The following is a 15,309-nucleotide window of genomic DNA, read 5'->3' on the forward strand; positions in this document are numbered from 1 at the left end:
TGATATCCTGGGCATGGTTGTCCCCAGGGTGCCAGGCTAAACATGGATTATTCTAAGATCTGGTCATTACCATGCAAAGGATATTACTGCAAGGAGTAATGCTAAAAGTAAATTCTAGAGGTGCCACTGAGTTTTGCCAGTGTCTTTTTTATTCTGCAGTCATTAAAAAAAAAAAATCCATAACAACATAACATGAGGCAATACATAATTATACAAAAGAACTTTAAAATAACCAGAACAATACAGTGCACAGCAGTTCACTACATGTTGGGAAAATTTATGAGCACACTAAATGCATCCATTTAGCAATGACCATGAGGGACTGCTTAGCCAGGGAGATGTCTTGGTAATAAATCTAACCAGCAGGTGGGGGAATTCGGGAGAAATGGTGGTATTATTACAGCTCTCTGACTGGTCACACAATGCAAGAAGGGGTCCCATGCAAACTTATCCCAGTGTGGTGTAGTGGTTAAGAGCAGTAGTCTCATAATCTGGGGAACCGGGTTTGCGTCTCCGCTCCTCCACATGCAGCTACTGGGTAACCTTGGGCCAGTCACACTTCTCTGAAGTCTCTCAGCCCCACTCACCTCACAGAGTGTTTGTTGTGGGGGAGGAAGGGAAAGGAGATTGTTAGCTGCTTTGAGACTCCTTAAAAAGGGAGTGAAAGGCGGGATATCAAATCCAAACTCTTCTTCTTCATCATCATCTCTCTCGTTTTAGCTCCTAATTACCTTATGCTTTTCCATAAGTTTTTCAGCTATGGCAAAAGCTTAGGCTTTGGACCACCATCCCAGTTATGAGAACTGTGTGGAACACTTCCCTTGATGGGCTATCTTGAGTTGGGCAACAGCTCTCAAGCACAAGATTAAGTCCTTGTGCAATAGACCTTTCAGGTTTTCCAGAAACATCAAGCGAAAGGCTAGCCCATTTATTGTGCATTCCTCATGATTTGTGCTCATGATGCTATCAGGGCGGTTATACATGATTGCACATTCAACACCATTTGCACCTGTAAAAGTTCTAGGGCAGTTATATTTCTTTGGCTGCAATTGGTGAATGTCCCATAGCTCCTTGTTGAAACTCCATAACTTTTTATACAATGTTTCCATTCTTTTCTAACTCCTGCTTTTAATGTGCTAAAGTGCAAGAATGCAGTGGCAATGTGCCAAAATGTATCCAGACGTTTGTGACATAGTCATTCTGACATCCTGTGAATGCTGGATATCAGTATTCTTTGGCAAGGGGGTTGTGTGGAAAGGAGTGTAGTAGTAATAATAATAATAATAATAATAATAATAATAATAATAATACAGTGGTACCTCGGGTTACATACGCTTCAGGTTACAGACTCTGCTTACCCAGAAATATTACCTCAGGTTAAGAACTTTGCTTCAGGATGAGAACAGAAATCATGCAGCAGCGGTGCAGTGGCAGCAGGAGGCCCCATTAGCTAAAGTGGTGCTTCAGGTTAAGAACAGTTTCAGGTTAAGAACAGACCTCCAGAACGAATTAAGTTCTTAACCTGAGGTACCACTGTAATAATACTACCCTCGCCCATCTGACTGGGCTGCCCCAGCCACTCTGCATGACTTCCAACAAATATAAAGCATAATAAAACTCTGCTGGTATGCCACATTCACTTACTTCCTGTTTATGCCAAATAATGGTGCTCCTTTTGTTGTTGTTGTTCTTTATTAACATAAAAGCAATGACACACAAAAAATACCACCAAAGATACAAAACATAGAAGTAGTGCAGGGGAAACTTGGGCTTTTTCTGGACATCCCTTTTTATTATTATTAAAGATTTCTTGGTTTACAAAAGTATGTGCAATGTCTCTTTTCTCAAGTTGCGTTTTCTATAGGTCAATTTCATTTGTTGAGACATTAGGGTTAGATTAGGAAGAAAAGGGGGGTCATGGTGGGTGGAGGTGGGGTCAGGTGGCAAAGTTTCTATTTTACTTAATGCATGTGTGGGGTTTTGTGTCAGTGTCGCTTGTGCAGATTCTCTTTGCTATTCGCTTGTGTTCCTTTGGTGATGAGAGAGGTTGGGGTTGGCCTAGGGTGAGGTTGCTTGTTTGTGATTGGCTGTGGTGAACTTTGTTTTCATGTGTGAGTGGGGTGTGTGTGTTTTTTTGAATCAGGTTAGTCATATTGATTTGTATGCTGTTGGTGGATTCTTGTCATTGTCTTGTTGTGCTGTGTATGTGATAAAGGGGAGCCATACCAGGGTGAAGGCATCTTCTTCTATTTCTGGACATCCTTGAGATTCACAAAGAGCCAAACAGCCCACTCTCTTTCTGTTGAGCCCCATGCCCACGATTCATTCAGTAGCATAGAACCAATCAGCTAGGTACCAGATTTCTGAGCCTAACTTACCCCGAGAAGCCACAACAGGATAAATGCAATACTTTCTTAAAGAGGTTATTTAAACTTAAGCGTAAGAATCCATTACCGGCAAAAGGACCATTAAGAGAAAAACTAACAGTGTAAGGATATGTTTGGGACTTTGAATAGACATTAACAAACTTAGATTGCCTTACCTTAATACTAACCATGAGAGTCAGAGACCTCATGGTACCAGCAAGCTGCATCCAGGCACCACCAGGTGTTGCAACCCAGGATCTTCATCAAAAGCAGGGGGCATCAGACAAAAGTCAGAAAGAATTTTTATACAGAAAGGCCAGGATGCAGAAGGCCAGATATTGCTTAGCCAATCAGGGCCTAGTGGCATACTTCCCAACACTAGTGGGTGTACATGCTGGTTGACCATGTAGCTACTCGTGTCTTCAGAGCACAGAGTGACACCAGCATCACTTCTCCAGTGTGGAGCTACCTTTTACAGCCACCAAGCATGTGGTAGAACAGAAGTGAAGAGAGAGACTAGTGGCTATTGAGCCCAGTGCTGTCACTACCCGCCTCAACAAGAGGAAGAGCGATTGTGCCAACATGCTGTTGCAGCTGCCAGATTCAGTGAGAGAGGCATATGTGGTGTACGGAGAGGAGACAGAGACTGGCCATTTTGACCTCCTGCTAATTCTGCCTCCCAGAAAAGAGCCCAGCTATTGGGAGGTCCCACTGATATTGCCTGCCAGAAAACTTACTGTCTACTTGAAGCAGATTCAACATTGTCTCCCCTGCCAACACATGGTCAATAAAGCTGCATGAAAGAATTGTCCTCTCTACATCAGGGCAGCTTTTATTATTATTATTATTTAACCCAACTCATTCTTCCATCTTCTCAAATGCAAGTTTCCCTCTTTTCAGGCAGACAGATGACACCAGTGCTCTTTAGGGCACAGGTTGAATGCCCTCCAGCTTCTCCTGGTTTCTATCTATGCTAAGTCCCTTTGGTTCCCATTAGTCATTTCTCTGCTGATTGGGAAGCAATAGAAGAGTCAGACAACACCATTTGAGGATGAAAATCCCAAGAGAGCCAGCTTGAGCTCTTGAGAAGAGTTAAAGATAGTCCTATAAAGAACAATGTAAAAATAAAACTAAACCAGAATCAAATGATTAAAAATCTAAAACCCAAAATGCTACCTTCTTCCATTAACAACTCTATAATCTATTATGGCTCCAAAATGACAATTAAAGATATATATTAAGGAGAGTTTGACTGGTTCAAAGAGGGACCAAAAAAATCAGAATTGACCCATATACACAGACAGCTGACTACATTGCTTGAATCTGTCCACCTCTTATAAAAATTAAGAATTGAGAGACAGAATTTTAGCTGTAGTAAAGTTCAGCTGTTCCTGAAAGGCGAATGGAATATATATGAGATAGGCTTGTGGTTGTTGCCTCTCCTGCCCTGCTCAGAGTTAAAATGACCACCCTGGAATGGGTGCGCTGGTTTCCCTCGCTGAATGCAGGCCTGGACATGTTCCTTTTGCATTCTGGGAAACTCCAAGCTCAAACCTAATTCCTTTGGGCACTATCCTTCCTCAAGTTTTATCTTGTGACAAGTTGCTCTGTGTCTTCTTCAGTGAAGGCCAGGGCTTATAAGGCAAGCGCGAGCCCTTTGGGAATACATTTATTTATGTGGGTCACAAGACGTTCTGTATATTTTTTGATGCAAAAAAAGGAGCACGTAGCCCTAAGACAGTTTTAGTGATGGTGAAAGGGAGTCTGAATGACAGGCCTGGAAGGAGAAGTCAGTAATTCATTGACTGCACAGGCACTCCTTGGGGAGCTGATGTGTAAGCTTCCACTCTTCCATTTCAGCCCCTCTTGCTGAAAAGGGAAAGTCTAATTTTGTGACAGTCTGCAAGCCTAGCAGTAGCCCACTAACGCACACTTATAAGAGGAAAAGCTCTCAAAATAAGACCAAAAAAATTGCCTTGTTTGATGAGGCTGTGGTTCATCCGGTCCTGCAATGTGTTTCCAACAAGCAGCCAGCCAAATGTCTTTAGAAATGCAGAAGTTTCATACAGAGATGTCAGCTAGGATTTTCGCAGCTGCCACTAAAATATCACCAAATTAAATTTGCGGGACCCTTCTCAGATAAAATCCCTTAGGGAATTCAGATGCAACCAGGAATGGCTCTGTGAGACCATAACTTTGTCTATGTCATCAAGCAATGTTGGCAATCTAGGTTCTTCTTAAGGAGAAGCACTTGGGGAATTATGATGGAAATCAAAAAAGTTTTTCATTAAAGCAGGGCTGAGATATCTGTCCCGGCTTTGTTTGCAACAATTTGGTGGGGGGCAGGGAGCACCCCAGAATGGGAATAACACAATGTCATCACAGAATGTAAGTCTCAGGAACAGAGGTATAGCTAGCTGCTCAGGTGCCTGGTGTGGCGTGTGCGTCCTGCAGCTGGAGACGGAGTGAACCGCCCATGGGGGCGGGGTGAGACAAGGCAGGGCATGCTGCATGGAGCCTCTCCACAACCTCCCCCTCAGCTGTAGGGTGGCTGAGGCGGTGGACAGACACAAGCCCCACGCTGCTTGAAAAAGCAGCACGGAGCTTGCAAGCAGTCCGCCCGCCACCTCCCCCTCAGGAGAGACGCATGGCTCAGGCAAGCTGCAGGCCCCACAGTGTGGCGCCCAGTGCCCCCCCGCCTCACCTAGCTACCAGTGGCATAGGAAGGGGTGGGTGGTGGGTGTGGGAGTTATTTTTTCCACAAAAAAGTGTTGTGAGACCAATTTTTTGATTTATTTTAAAAACACATATTTTTGCCATTTTGTCACCCCCCTCAGTGATGGTACCCGGGGCGGCCCACACCCACCACACCCCCCTTCCTATGCCACTGCTCAGGAACAGGTTACCATAATTATCCAAGTATTGGAATTTTTAAGTCTAAAACGGGGGTGGGGTGTGAAAGCTCTCGTCACATCATAACTTTAAATATTGCTCCACCACCTGAAAATCCTATGACTTTTGTCCAGTGCATTTTTAGAGAAGAAGAAGAAGAAGAAGAAGAAGAAGAAGAAGAAGAAGAAGAAGAAGAAGAGAGGAGGAGGAGGAGGAAGAAAGGAGCTGGTACTCACCATGAAGTTGTTACAGTAAATGCCACATGTTTAACATTTTTTGGGGGTGGGAGGTGCCAGTACTCCACTGCATACCCCCAGAACAAAGTACTGCTTTTGTTCCCCTGAAAGGACCTAAATTTTCAAAACAAAAAACAACCCCTCCCTTGAAACCCACCTTTGTGTAGGACAAAGATTCAGTAAAAAACAAAAAAAGTAACAGGGACTTTGACTTATCTTAGTTTTGAGGAATTTTTTCAGGGCTCTTTCGAGCATCACTACTGCTTTTGTATTTATCCCAAGTTTCTTCTCTTTTCAAAGGCACTGTGAACACGGAAGGCTATTTTAGCTGTTTCAGCCAACAGCTGTTGTAAGATCCATCTTCCATGAATTTGTCCAGATCTTTTGAAAAGACTTCTAAGCTTGTAGCCATTGGTGCAATCCTATGGTACTGAATCCTGCGAGTTAATTTTGCATGAAAGCAGGACAAACTTGATGTGTGCTAATGTCCCATAGCCTCATTATTTTTTACAACTGTATCTTGCTGTTTTTGCCAGAACCTCATAATTATAAACAATTAAAACCACATATCATGTGTTGGAACCCATGATCCAAGAAGACTGTGTGCTCCCTAGCCTTTTAAAAATTTATAGTGTATGTATTCCTGAGCTCTCTCATCTGAAAAATTCAGTCACTCACAATGGGTGAGCTAGTCATTACCACAATTATTGTTAAAATATGCAACATGAATATATTCCTTCCTCCAAAATTCTCTAGAGGACAGCAATGAGAGGGAGGAAAGTCAATATATCATGTTTTCCATGACTTGTTTAACAATATCTTAGTGGAACCCTGTTATGCTTTGAATGGCATGCTGGGCTCACATGGTGTTCTTAAATGTGATTTTCTATCTTGTTCTTGCTCAATGTGATTGAGTTGCAGATTAATTAAATAAGGAAGATGTGCATTTAAACCATAGTATGAAAAGATTAATTGCCCCCAATCTTAAATATCTGTCCAAATTTGAAAAATTACACTGTCATTTTCACAAAACACAGTCGTACCTTGGATCCCGAACATCTTGCGAGTCAAACGTTTTGGCAAACCCAGAAGTGAGTGTTCCAGTTTGCAAACATTCTTTTGGAACCTGAACGTCCGACGGGGCAGCCAATTAGAAGCCAAGCTTTGGTTTCCAAACATTTTGGAAGTTGAGCAGACTTCCGGAATGGATTCTGTTCGACTTCCAAGGTATGACTTCTCTGTCTATTTGCATGGAAATTTACAATAATCATTAAAAAAAATAGGTCTGATCTAGATGTATTTACCTTGTGGCTTTCCTGAGTATCAAAATATTGAGCTCATCCACATGTCTGCTTGCCACACCACTTGCCCCCAAGGAAACCCACTTTTTATCAATGAATTGGAGCAAATGTCAACTGGATTTTCTGTGTATTGACGTCTGTTCCAATTCAGTGTTCAAGAGTGAGTTTTCCCGGGCAAATGGAAAACCACTCAGACCCCATGCCTAGAAAGCACAGACAAGCAGAAAACCACTCAGACCTATTCTTTCTAGGTATTGTGTCTGCAAGTGAATTGTGGATAAGCCTGTACTTCCCTTCTTGTGCTGTTTTTGACACTCATTGCAAACACATTCACACAGCTTTCCTCCTCCTTTGCTCACATAGCGCGTCATTTTTAAAGTAGTTGCCATGTGTACAAATGGACACCCAGGTCTAGCTGTTCAACACCCTGTCTAGGCATACCACTCTATCCTAACAATGGTCTGCACCAGGGACCAGTGTCTTTATTTGGGTGGACAGCTTCAGCATAATAGAGCATGCATGAGTCCATCTTCCGGCAAGCAGACTCAGCGCAAGGGTACAGTGGCCAGTTCGTCTCCTTCAGCTGGACAGCATCAGCAGGAGGTCACAACAGCCAATCTCTCTTCTTCAGCTGGGCAGCAAGAGAGAGAAGAGATGAGTTGGGAGAAAGAAATCCCATCAATCCAGGGGCTTCTGCTTACAATGAGGACTCCAGGGTGACCTGGCACCAAAAGCAGCAAAAGTTATGGATACTGGCAAGCCAGCAACCACCAAAACTTTCCGTCTGATTGCTATTTAGTTTTAGTTAATGAAAATGAAACCATTTTAACTAAAATCAAATGCACGCTTATGCTGCAAATCATGTGTGATGTGCAGCCTGGGGCTTTGCAAATTTTCTGCTTAGTGTGCAGATTATTTCCTGCATTCTAGTTGCCTTGCCCCACCCTCCAGCCCTGGGAGCCTTCAGAAGACGACTGCTCCAGACGAAGAACTGAGGAGAGAGAATCTTTCTGCTGGCCACCAGGCAATGGCTTTTCCACTTGCCTTGCCCCCCCCCCCCCGAACTACAGCCCCAGGAGCCTTTTCCCAGACCGTGATTCTGAGAAGAGCAGAAGCAGCTGGGAAGAGAGGTGTTCAGGGATACTTAAAAAATAATAATAATTATAAGTTATTTGATCCTTTTACATGGTTTTGTATGTTCTGTGGTGTTTTATGCATTGTGATTTGCTGTTCTTTTAAACTGATGACTGATTAGTAATTCTTTGTTGTAATAAGTGTTAACTGCTTAATTATTATTTGCTGACGTTTAATTTTACTGTTTACTATTAGATTCTAATGGATTATTGAATATTGCTTTATTTGATATATGTTGTTTATTTTAAAGTTATTGTGACTTTTTAAATTGGATCAGATGGTTACTATTAATGTTTGATGTTTTATTGTGTCTTTGTATGTGTTGGAAGCTGCCCAGAGTGGCAGCCCAGCCAGATGGGGAGGGTTTGAATGAATGAATGAATGAATGAATGATAGGAAACTTATAATCATGTGCAATATTGTTGTTGTTGTTTTAAGGATACAAATTCTTCCAAGGGGACAATCCAGCGGGAGTAGCCTCTGATGTCTTTTTTGCTTGTTTCCCCTGCTTCCCTACATATAATAATTGTGTGTTATAAGCACTATACAGTGGTATCTTGGTTCTCCAACTTAATCCATTCCGGGAGTCCATTCAACTCCCAAAACCATTCAAAAACCAATACGTGGCTTCCAATTGGCTGCAGGAGCTTCCTGAACTCAATTGGAAGCCGCAGAAGTCATGTTGGACGTTTGGTTTCTGAAAAACGTCTGCAAACCGGAACACTCACTTCTGGGTTTGTGGCGTTTGGGAGCCAAGCTGTTCAAGTACCAAGGTACCACTATATTGGTATTATCTCTCTCACACAAGGGGAATGGCTGCACCCACCGGCTCCACCTTCACTGCCATGTCTCTGTTGACCCCATCCACATTGGGAGCATATCTGTAGAGTGGAGCCTGTTGTATGTGCCTAGGTTACACCCCCCCCCAAAAAAAAAAATGATTTAGAACTTTCCACAGACTGACTTATAGATCATGGGGGAGCATGTGTGTGTATACCAGTCTTCCCTATAATGATATCCTTTTGCAACAGGTGGATGATGGAGTTCTTATTTCAAAGAGCATATAAAACACATTTAGAAATGTGTGACTTTGAGCAAAAATATTTTAGAAATGTGTATATTGATCAAAACAGATTTAAATACAGTGGTACCCCGGGTTACATACGCTTCAGGTTACAGACTCCGCTAACCCAGAAATAGTACTTCGAGTTAAGAACTTTGCTTCAGGATGAGAACAGAAATCGTGCAGTGGCAGTGCAGCAGCAGCGGGAGGCCCCATTAGCTAAAGTGGTGCTTCAGGTTAAGAACAGTTTCAGGTTAAGAACGGACCTTCAGAACGAATGAAGTTCTTAACCCGAGGTACCACTGTACACATACTTAAGTGTCTATTTAAGAGGCATTGTTGTCCAGATTAAAAAACAAACAAACAAAAAACTTGCAGATTAATGCAGAAATTGGATGTTACAGTTTTATGGTGAGCGCATGCAAAATTGGCCCAGACTGGGAACAGAGAGATTTGCTCATCTCTTCTCTCGGTCACAGAAGCGCCACTGTGCTCTTTTTCATAGCTTGCTTGCCCAGAGAACAATTGTGCCTTTGCATAAAGCTGTTCCACAGAGCTGAGGCTCAAAACATGTCAGGACCCTTCCATAGAAATTGCTTCACACCTTTGGATGTGCTTCCTTTCCTGAAGTTGGTTGTGCCCTTGCTGGTGATTTCCCAGAAGCATCTGGCCAGCCATTGGTGGAAACAGAAATCCTATGTTGATGTACCTAAAGCTCTCTGTGTGGCTGCTATGACACAGCCCAGTTAGTGTTCCAGCATCTCCCTGGCATGGTTACAAAATGACTGCACCTCAGAGGCTAACAAAGGATACAGCAGCATAAACAAATACATTGCTGTTGTGCAGTTAATCTCCCGTTATTTTATTGTCTTAATTCCTTTGAAGGCCTGCTGAGATGTGCTCAAGGTGCCATCCTTCAGGATGCACCAAGCAATCTTTCTGGGCCCATTCTTAGCCAAGTGCTTCTGAGGTAGTAAACAGACCCATCCATTTCTAAGATAAATAAAGTAAGATGAACGTGGAAAAGAGAGGGGGTTGGCAGCACCATGTCAGTTCCATTACTTAGTTGAGGGCTTCAGCTATTCAGAAAAGCAAATAGTGAAAATGTGCATCTTAAACCCTGCAGGTTAAACTTGTAGCCTCTCCCACTGTGCTGGGATTCAGATCTTGAGCTGCCAAGCCCACTTAAAACGCAACTAATTCAGCTGCAGCCACAGTCAGAATTTGCTTTCCATTCCTTCGCTGTCTCTGTGAACCCTGTGGTTTGCTCCTTCCCCCACTCCCAAAGGTTATGTCTTGAGTCAAACTGATAGGCTCCCACTTTATTAAGATTATTCTTGTTTAAAATCCCTATTGTGGTCTACAAGCACAGTTATGCAAAAGCCTGTAATGCAAACTGCAGAAACATATATATTCCATTAAGTTTGGCTCCTTGCAGTGCTCGTCTTCAGGAACGCTCTAATGCTTTGGGGTGTTTTATTTCCCCTGTAAAGGGACACAGCTGATTTGGTAATACTTGCCCACTTTGTCCCCATAGTTTATGAGATTTTATTAAATACTGAAGTTGGCAAGGGCTGATTTCTCTGGGCCCCTTTCATTTCCCAACAGGGCTGAAATTAACAAGGGTTCTTTTGTTACGAAAGGTTCCCCTTATTATCGCATATAAGTACTTTATTGTTTATCCTACTTAGACATCAGTATTAGGTTTCTTAGAACAAATCCAAAACCATGTAGGAAGGATGACAAACGTTTATAGTCCCCAACGCAAAATTTACTGAAATATATTATCGCTTATAGCATGCCAAGAGCCCAAGTCAGAGAGTTGCACACATGCTGTTCACCTGCACATGTGTGCACAGCTCTCACAGTGTCAATAACTTGCTCCAGAGGGAGACTGTTTTATTCAGTTCTGCCTATCGAGAGTTGGCTGTCTTGCTACACTTCAGCCTTCATGGAGACAATTATAGACAACAAACACACAAAGAGCCAACCAGATAAGTAGAAAAGAATCAAGGTTTAATAACAAAGAGACATTCTCCAGAGAGAGATTAAGGAAAGTAAAACATAGTTGGAAACGAGAGGTATTTGCATTGCTTTATCTCCTTGGGAATCTATATCTATACAATTCCGCTCTACACAAACATATATCTATCTGTTTAGCAATAGGCACAGACCTCTCTGTGTCTTCCTCAGCTTGTATGAGATATGAGATCCTCCCTTGGAGGATAAAAAGAGTTGTGTACAAATCTCAATTTGCTAATGTTCCTGTGTGTTCTCTTTGACTCAGCAAGTGAGCCAGCTGTTTTCAACCAATTTTGCTGAATTGTCTGGATCCCAAGGAGTCTAGTTATGAAAGCCTTTTATACTGCAAGAGTAGAGCAGTACATGTGGAACCTGCAACAAAATATTGCAATGAGGAGCACTCCTGTTCTTGGTTCCCACCAGCCAGGCATGCACTTTTCCAGGATGCTCCATTCCACTCCCCTCAGTCTTCTGTTTCCCCTCCAGTACTCAGCCAGCAGTCCATAGACGCTGAGGGCACCCTGTTCTCACTTGGCTGTTTTTAATGTGTCTCTCCCCCCCCCCCCGTTTTTTTGGTACTTCTACAAATATTAGGGTTTTCCCTAAGCTGGATGGCACTTGTGCATGGGTAATGCTGTTTCACTATCTAAGAATTGAGATAATATCCAGCATTCAGTTTTCAACAACAGCCAGCCATCTTGGTTAGCCACACAAATAAGTCGAGCAGATGATGACCTGCTGGACCTGTTACTTCTCCTTAGCATCTGCGATACACAGGTATACTCTCTGACTCTTTAAATGGACAGTTCAATTCAACTATCATAGCTATTGTAATAGGCACTGGTGACTCTATCCTCCAATAGGTAAAGGTAAAGAGACCCCTGACCATTAGGTCCAGTCGTGACTGTCTCTGGGGTTGCAGCGCTCATCTCGCTTTATTGGCCAAGGGAGCCGGCGTACAGCTTCCGGGTCATGTGGCCAGCATGACTAAGCCGCTTCTGGCGAACCAGAGCAGCACACGGAAACACTGTTTACCTTCCCGCTGGAGCGGTACCTATTTATCTACTTGCACTTTGACGTGCTTTTGAACTGCTAGGTTGGCAGGAGCAGGGACAGAGCAACAGGAGCTCACCCCGTTGTGGGGATTCGAACTGCCGACCTTCTGATCAGCAAGTCCTAGGCTCTGTGGTTTAATCCACAGCACCACCCCCGTCCCCTATCCTCCAATAGGTTGTCTTAATTCTGAATGAATGAATGAATGAATGAATGAATGAATGAATGAAACCACAGTCAATCACCACATCTGAATTCCATATTATATGTTTTCTAGTGGCGCCATCTTAGAATTGTGCTAATATTTTGCTTCTCTTTATACCGCTCCTACCTTTCTGGTGAATAGGCTTCCAGATGCTAGACCTACAGGACAGAAAATAATGGGGAGGAACTAATTTAATTTGAACAGTGATGGCCATTGAATGAAGTTGTTCTGACTGAACCTTGATTCTCCAGGTAGTGTCAAAACAGGAAGTTTTGTTGTGATTTCAAACCTGTCATAAACCCAAATTGCTGTGACAATGTCTGAAGTCTAGAAGGGATGTTGCTATGTATTTAACTCCATTTCAGTACAACTACCCTGACACAGAAAAAACATTTCAGAAAGATATGCCTTAAACACATGGACACAGATGAGCTGCGTGAATCTTGTTTTTACTACTTATTTCTCTGTTCTTCTATGATTGTGACTATGACTGAAACATTATTTTACAATATTGGACTTGCTTTGATCCATGCTCTACTGGGTCTTCACAAGCCATGACTGAGATCTACTTAGGTGTGTCTGAAGCCATCCTTAGAAAAGTTGTTTTGCCATCTCTTGAAAATATCTCAGGCACTTGCCTAATTGGCTTTGGGTGTTTGCTTTAGGTGAAATCTGGTGACAACCTGTGTAGAACCACCACCCTGAGACGTTTTGATATTTATCTTGAGCAGACTCAGAAATCAGGTAAGTGGGGAGAGCTAAAAATGAAACCCACCCCCCTGAATGATGCAAATCCCATTTCAAGCTTCCCAAACTCACATTGGGGCTTACACCCTGCAGAGCTATTGCTCACAGTTCCATGCAACTCAGGAGAGGTCCCAACTGGACTTATCATTTACAGCTGAAGATCATGGAGGGTAGCAATCCTCCATGACCTCCTGGCTACAACTGGCAGACAGCTCTGCATGACTAAGGAGAGGCCTCATGGAGAACCCAGCTGCTTCACTCAACGTAGCAATTCATAACTTGTGCATTGCCTGTCACCATCAGCCCAAAACATCCCCTCACTTTTTCTGCTTTCTGTCTGCTCAAAGCCACATATGTTAGGAGACAGCTTGCTCCTCACCCTTCTCCACAAATTCCAGACATCTCCCTCCCCCCATTCAGCCTTTTCACTTTTCACTGACTGACCTTGTGGCTGCCTCATCGCTCGCCATATTGTTAAGCAGCAGTGATATAAACAAACAAAGGTCAGATGCAGATGCACCGGCGAAGCCAATACAGTGCTCATTGGTGTGTTTGCACCATAGCAACCTGGCCAACACATTGCCTCCTCCAGCAGCAGCAGTGTGGCCAACCTGAGGTCAGGTGATTGGCAGCAACGCACTCTAACAATGCTAGATTCATGGTGCTTCAGATCTTTGGCTGTTTTGACTTTCTCAGAGGAAGAGTGGAGTAAACATACTAGGGTTGCCACCTCATCACTTTTTGGGCATCCCAAAGCACCCTCTAATCTCTAATCCTATTTTAGGGAAGGCTATTGACCACAACACTACTTTAATCAAAGCTTGTTCCTGTTTGGTGACTATCTAGGTGCATCAACATTACAACTTTTAAATCAAATCGACACTTTCTTCTTCTTCTACAGGCATAACTTTTCAGGAAGAGCCTTGTCTAACTGTGGCTTGTTGCAAATGTCTTGTTTTGGAATCCTAATCCATTTATAGAATGCCATCTGAATAGAATTGAAACTGGTTTAAAGGTATATGGTAGAAGTGCCATTCGAATCTGCACTGGACAGGAAGTTATATGTTTGACTCAGCAAGTGTGTGTGTGTGCATTTGTGAGTGTGATTTTTATAGTGGTGAACAAATTTTGTGCCTAGTAGTGCTTACCCTTTAATCAGCACGACTCTATCAATGAGCCATGATTTGTTCTCTGTGTGAAAGCTCCGACATGATGGCAGCACTACACTGCGTTGTGGAGTAGCAGACAGGTGTATCTGTGGTGCGGCTTTGATGGGTTTATGCAAATCTGTAGCTACCCACCTGCCACAAAACATGCCAAGTGCAAGGCAGGAATCTGAGCCTGCAACTTTTGAGAACAAGATTTATGAAGTCCCGCAGGCCTGCATCTGTTTATCATCTTGTTTGTCCCAAAGAGCTGTAGGAAATTATTCGATCTCCAACTTCTTATAATTATGGTGTATGAAAGCAAAATTAGCATCCAGCTCCTACTATGAGGGAACACAATAAATCTGTCCTCATCTTTCTGTCTGAATAAAATAAATGTATGTTTGATTCTGCCTTTCGCTCGCACTTAAGCTTGTAAAAGACCCTGAATCTAGGGAGAACAATGATGTAGAAAGGCACAATGATGAATACAAATTCAATGGGAGTTCCTTTGTATTATATATTTTCTAAACTGTGAGCCAACTGGGCATCAGCTTGTTAGCTTTTACTTTCTGCAAAGCAGCTCTGAAATTTCATGTGCTACGGTAATGATTAATAATAATCATCCTGTCATCATTCTATTTTTTTCCTCCTTCTGTGGGGTGCAGATTGTTTGAACCTTATTATTGTTTATCTTTCAGTTCTTGAGTTCCCAGATAGCCTCCTCATGGAGCTGCTTGTTTTTTTACTGCATGTTGGATCAAGTTGCTATGGTTACCCCCATGCCATTAGAGAAGGGAGTGCTTATTTCTTATCAGTACAACTTTGGGAGAAGTCAAATTTGGTATATATCCTGAATGAAATATATTAAGCGAGAGACAATTGAGGCTGTGAGTTGTTGGCTTCTGGCTTGGCAACATGAATAATAGCTGCTCACTGGATAATTAGAAATATTGGCTGCCTGGATTCACCCTTCAGATTTGTATTTGAAAATATGACATTAACCACTAATCTGCACTTCAAGTAAACGCGCGCGCGCGCGCGCACACACACACACACACACACCACAGAACCTCATGCTGGAATCCATTTAACCTGAGTGGGAATTTGCTGGTATACTTTAGAATATACTTTAGAGTATTTGG

General features: G+C 42.8%; 1 protein-coding gene across 2 annotated transcripts in view; it reads left to right on the plus strand.

Annotated features, from left to right (window-relative positions):
• Nucleotides 1–14,542, plus strand: part of LOC310762983 (uncharacterized protein) — a 38,202-nt gene extending 23,660 nt beyond the window's left edge. Inside the window, exons 3-4 of one of the 2 annotated variants that reach the window (XM_083614902.1) lie at nucleotides 12,938–13,016; nucleotides 13,921–14,542. In XM_083614902.1, coding sequence (XP_083471028.1) covers nucleotides 12,938–13,016; nucleotides 13,921–13,988 — 147 coding nt within the window. In that variant the 3' untranslated portion in view covers nucleotides 13,989–14,542. Of the gene's footprint in view, nucleotides 1–12,937; nucleotides 13,305–13,920 lie in introns of those variants that run through there. The other variant, XR_014548333.1, reaches the window with a different exon arrangement.
• Nucleotides 14,543–15,309: the final 767 nt, after the last annotated feature.

This window comes from Podarcis filfolensis (genome assembly GCF_964270895.1).
Source record: "Podarcis filfolensis genome assembly, chromosome: 5".
NCBI lineage: Eukaryota > Metazoa > Chordata > Lepidosauria > Squamata > Lacertidae > Podarcis > Podarcis filfolensis.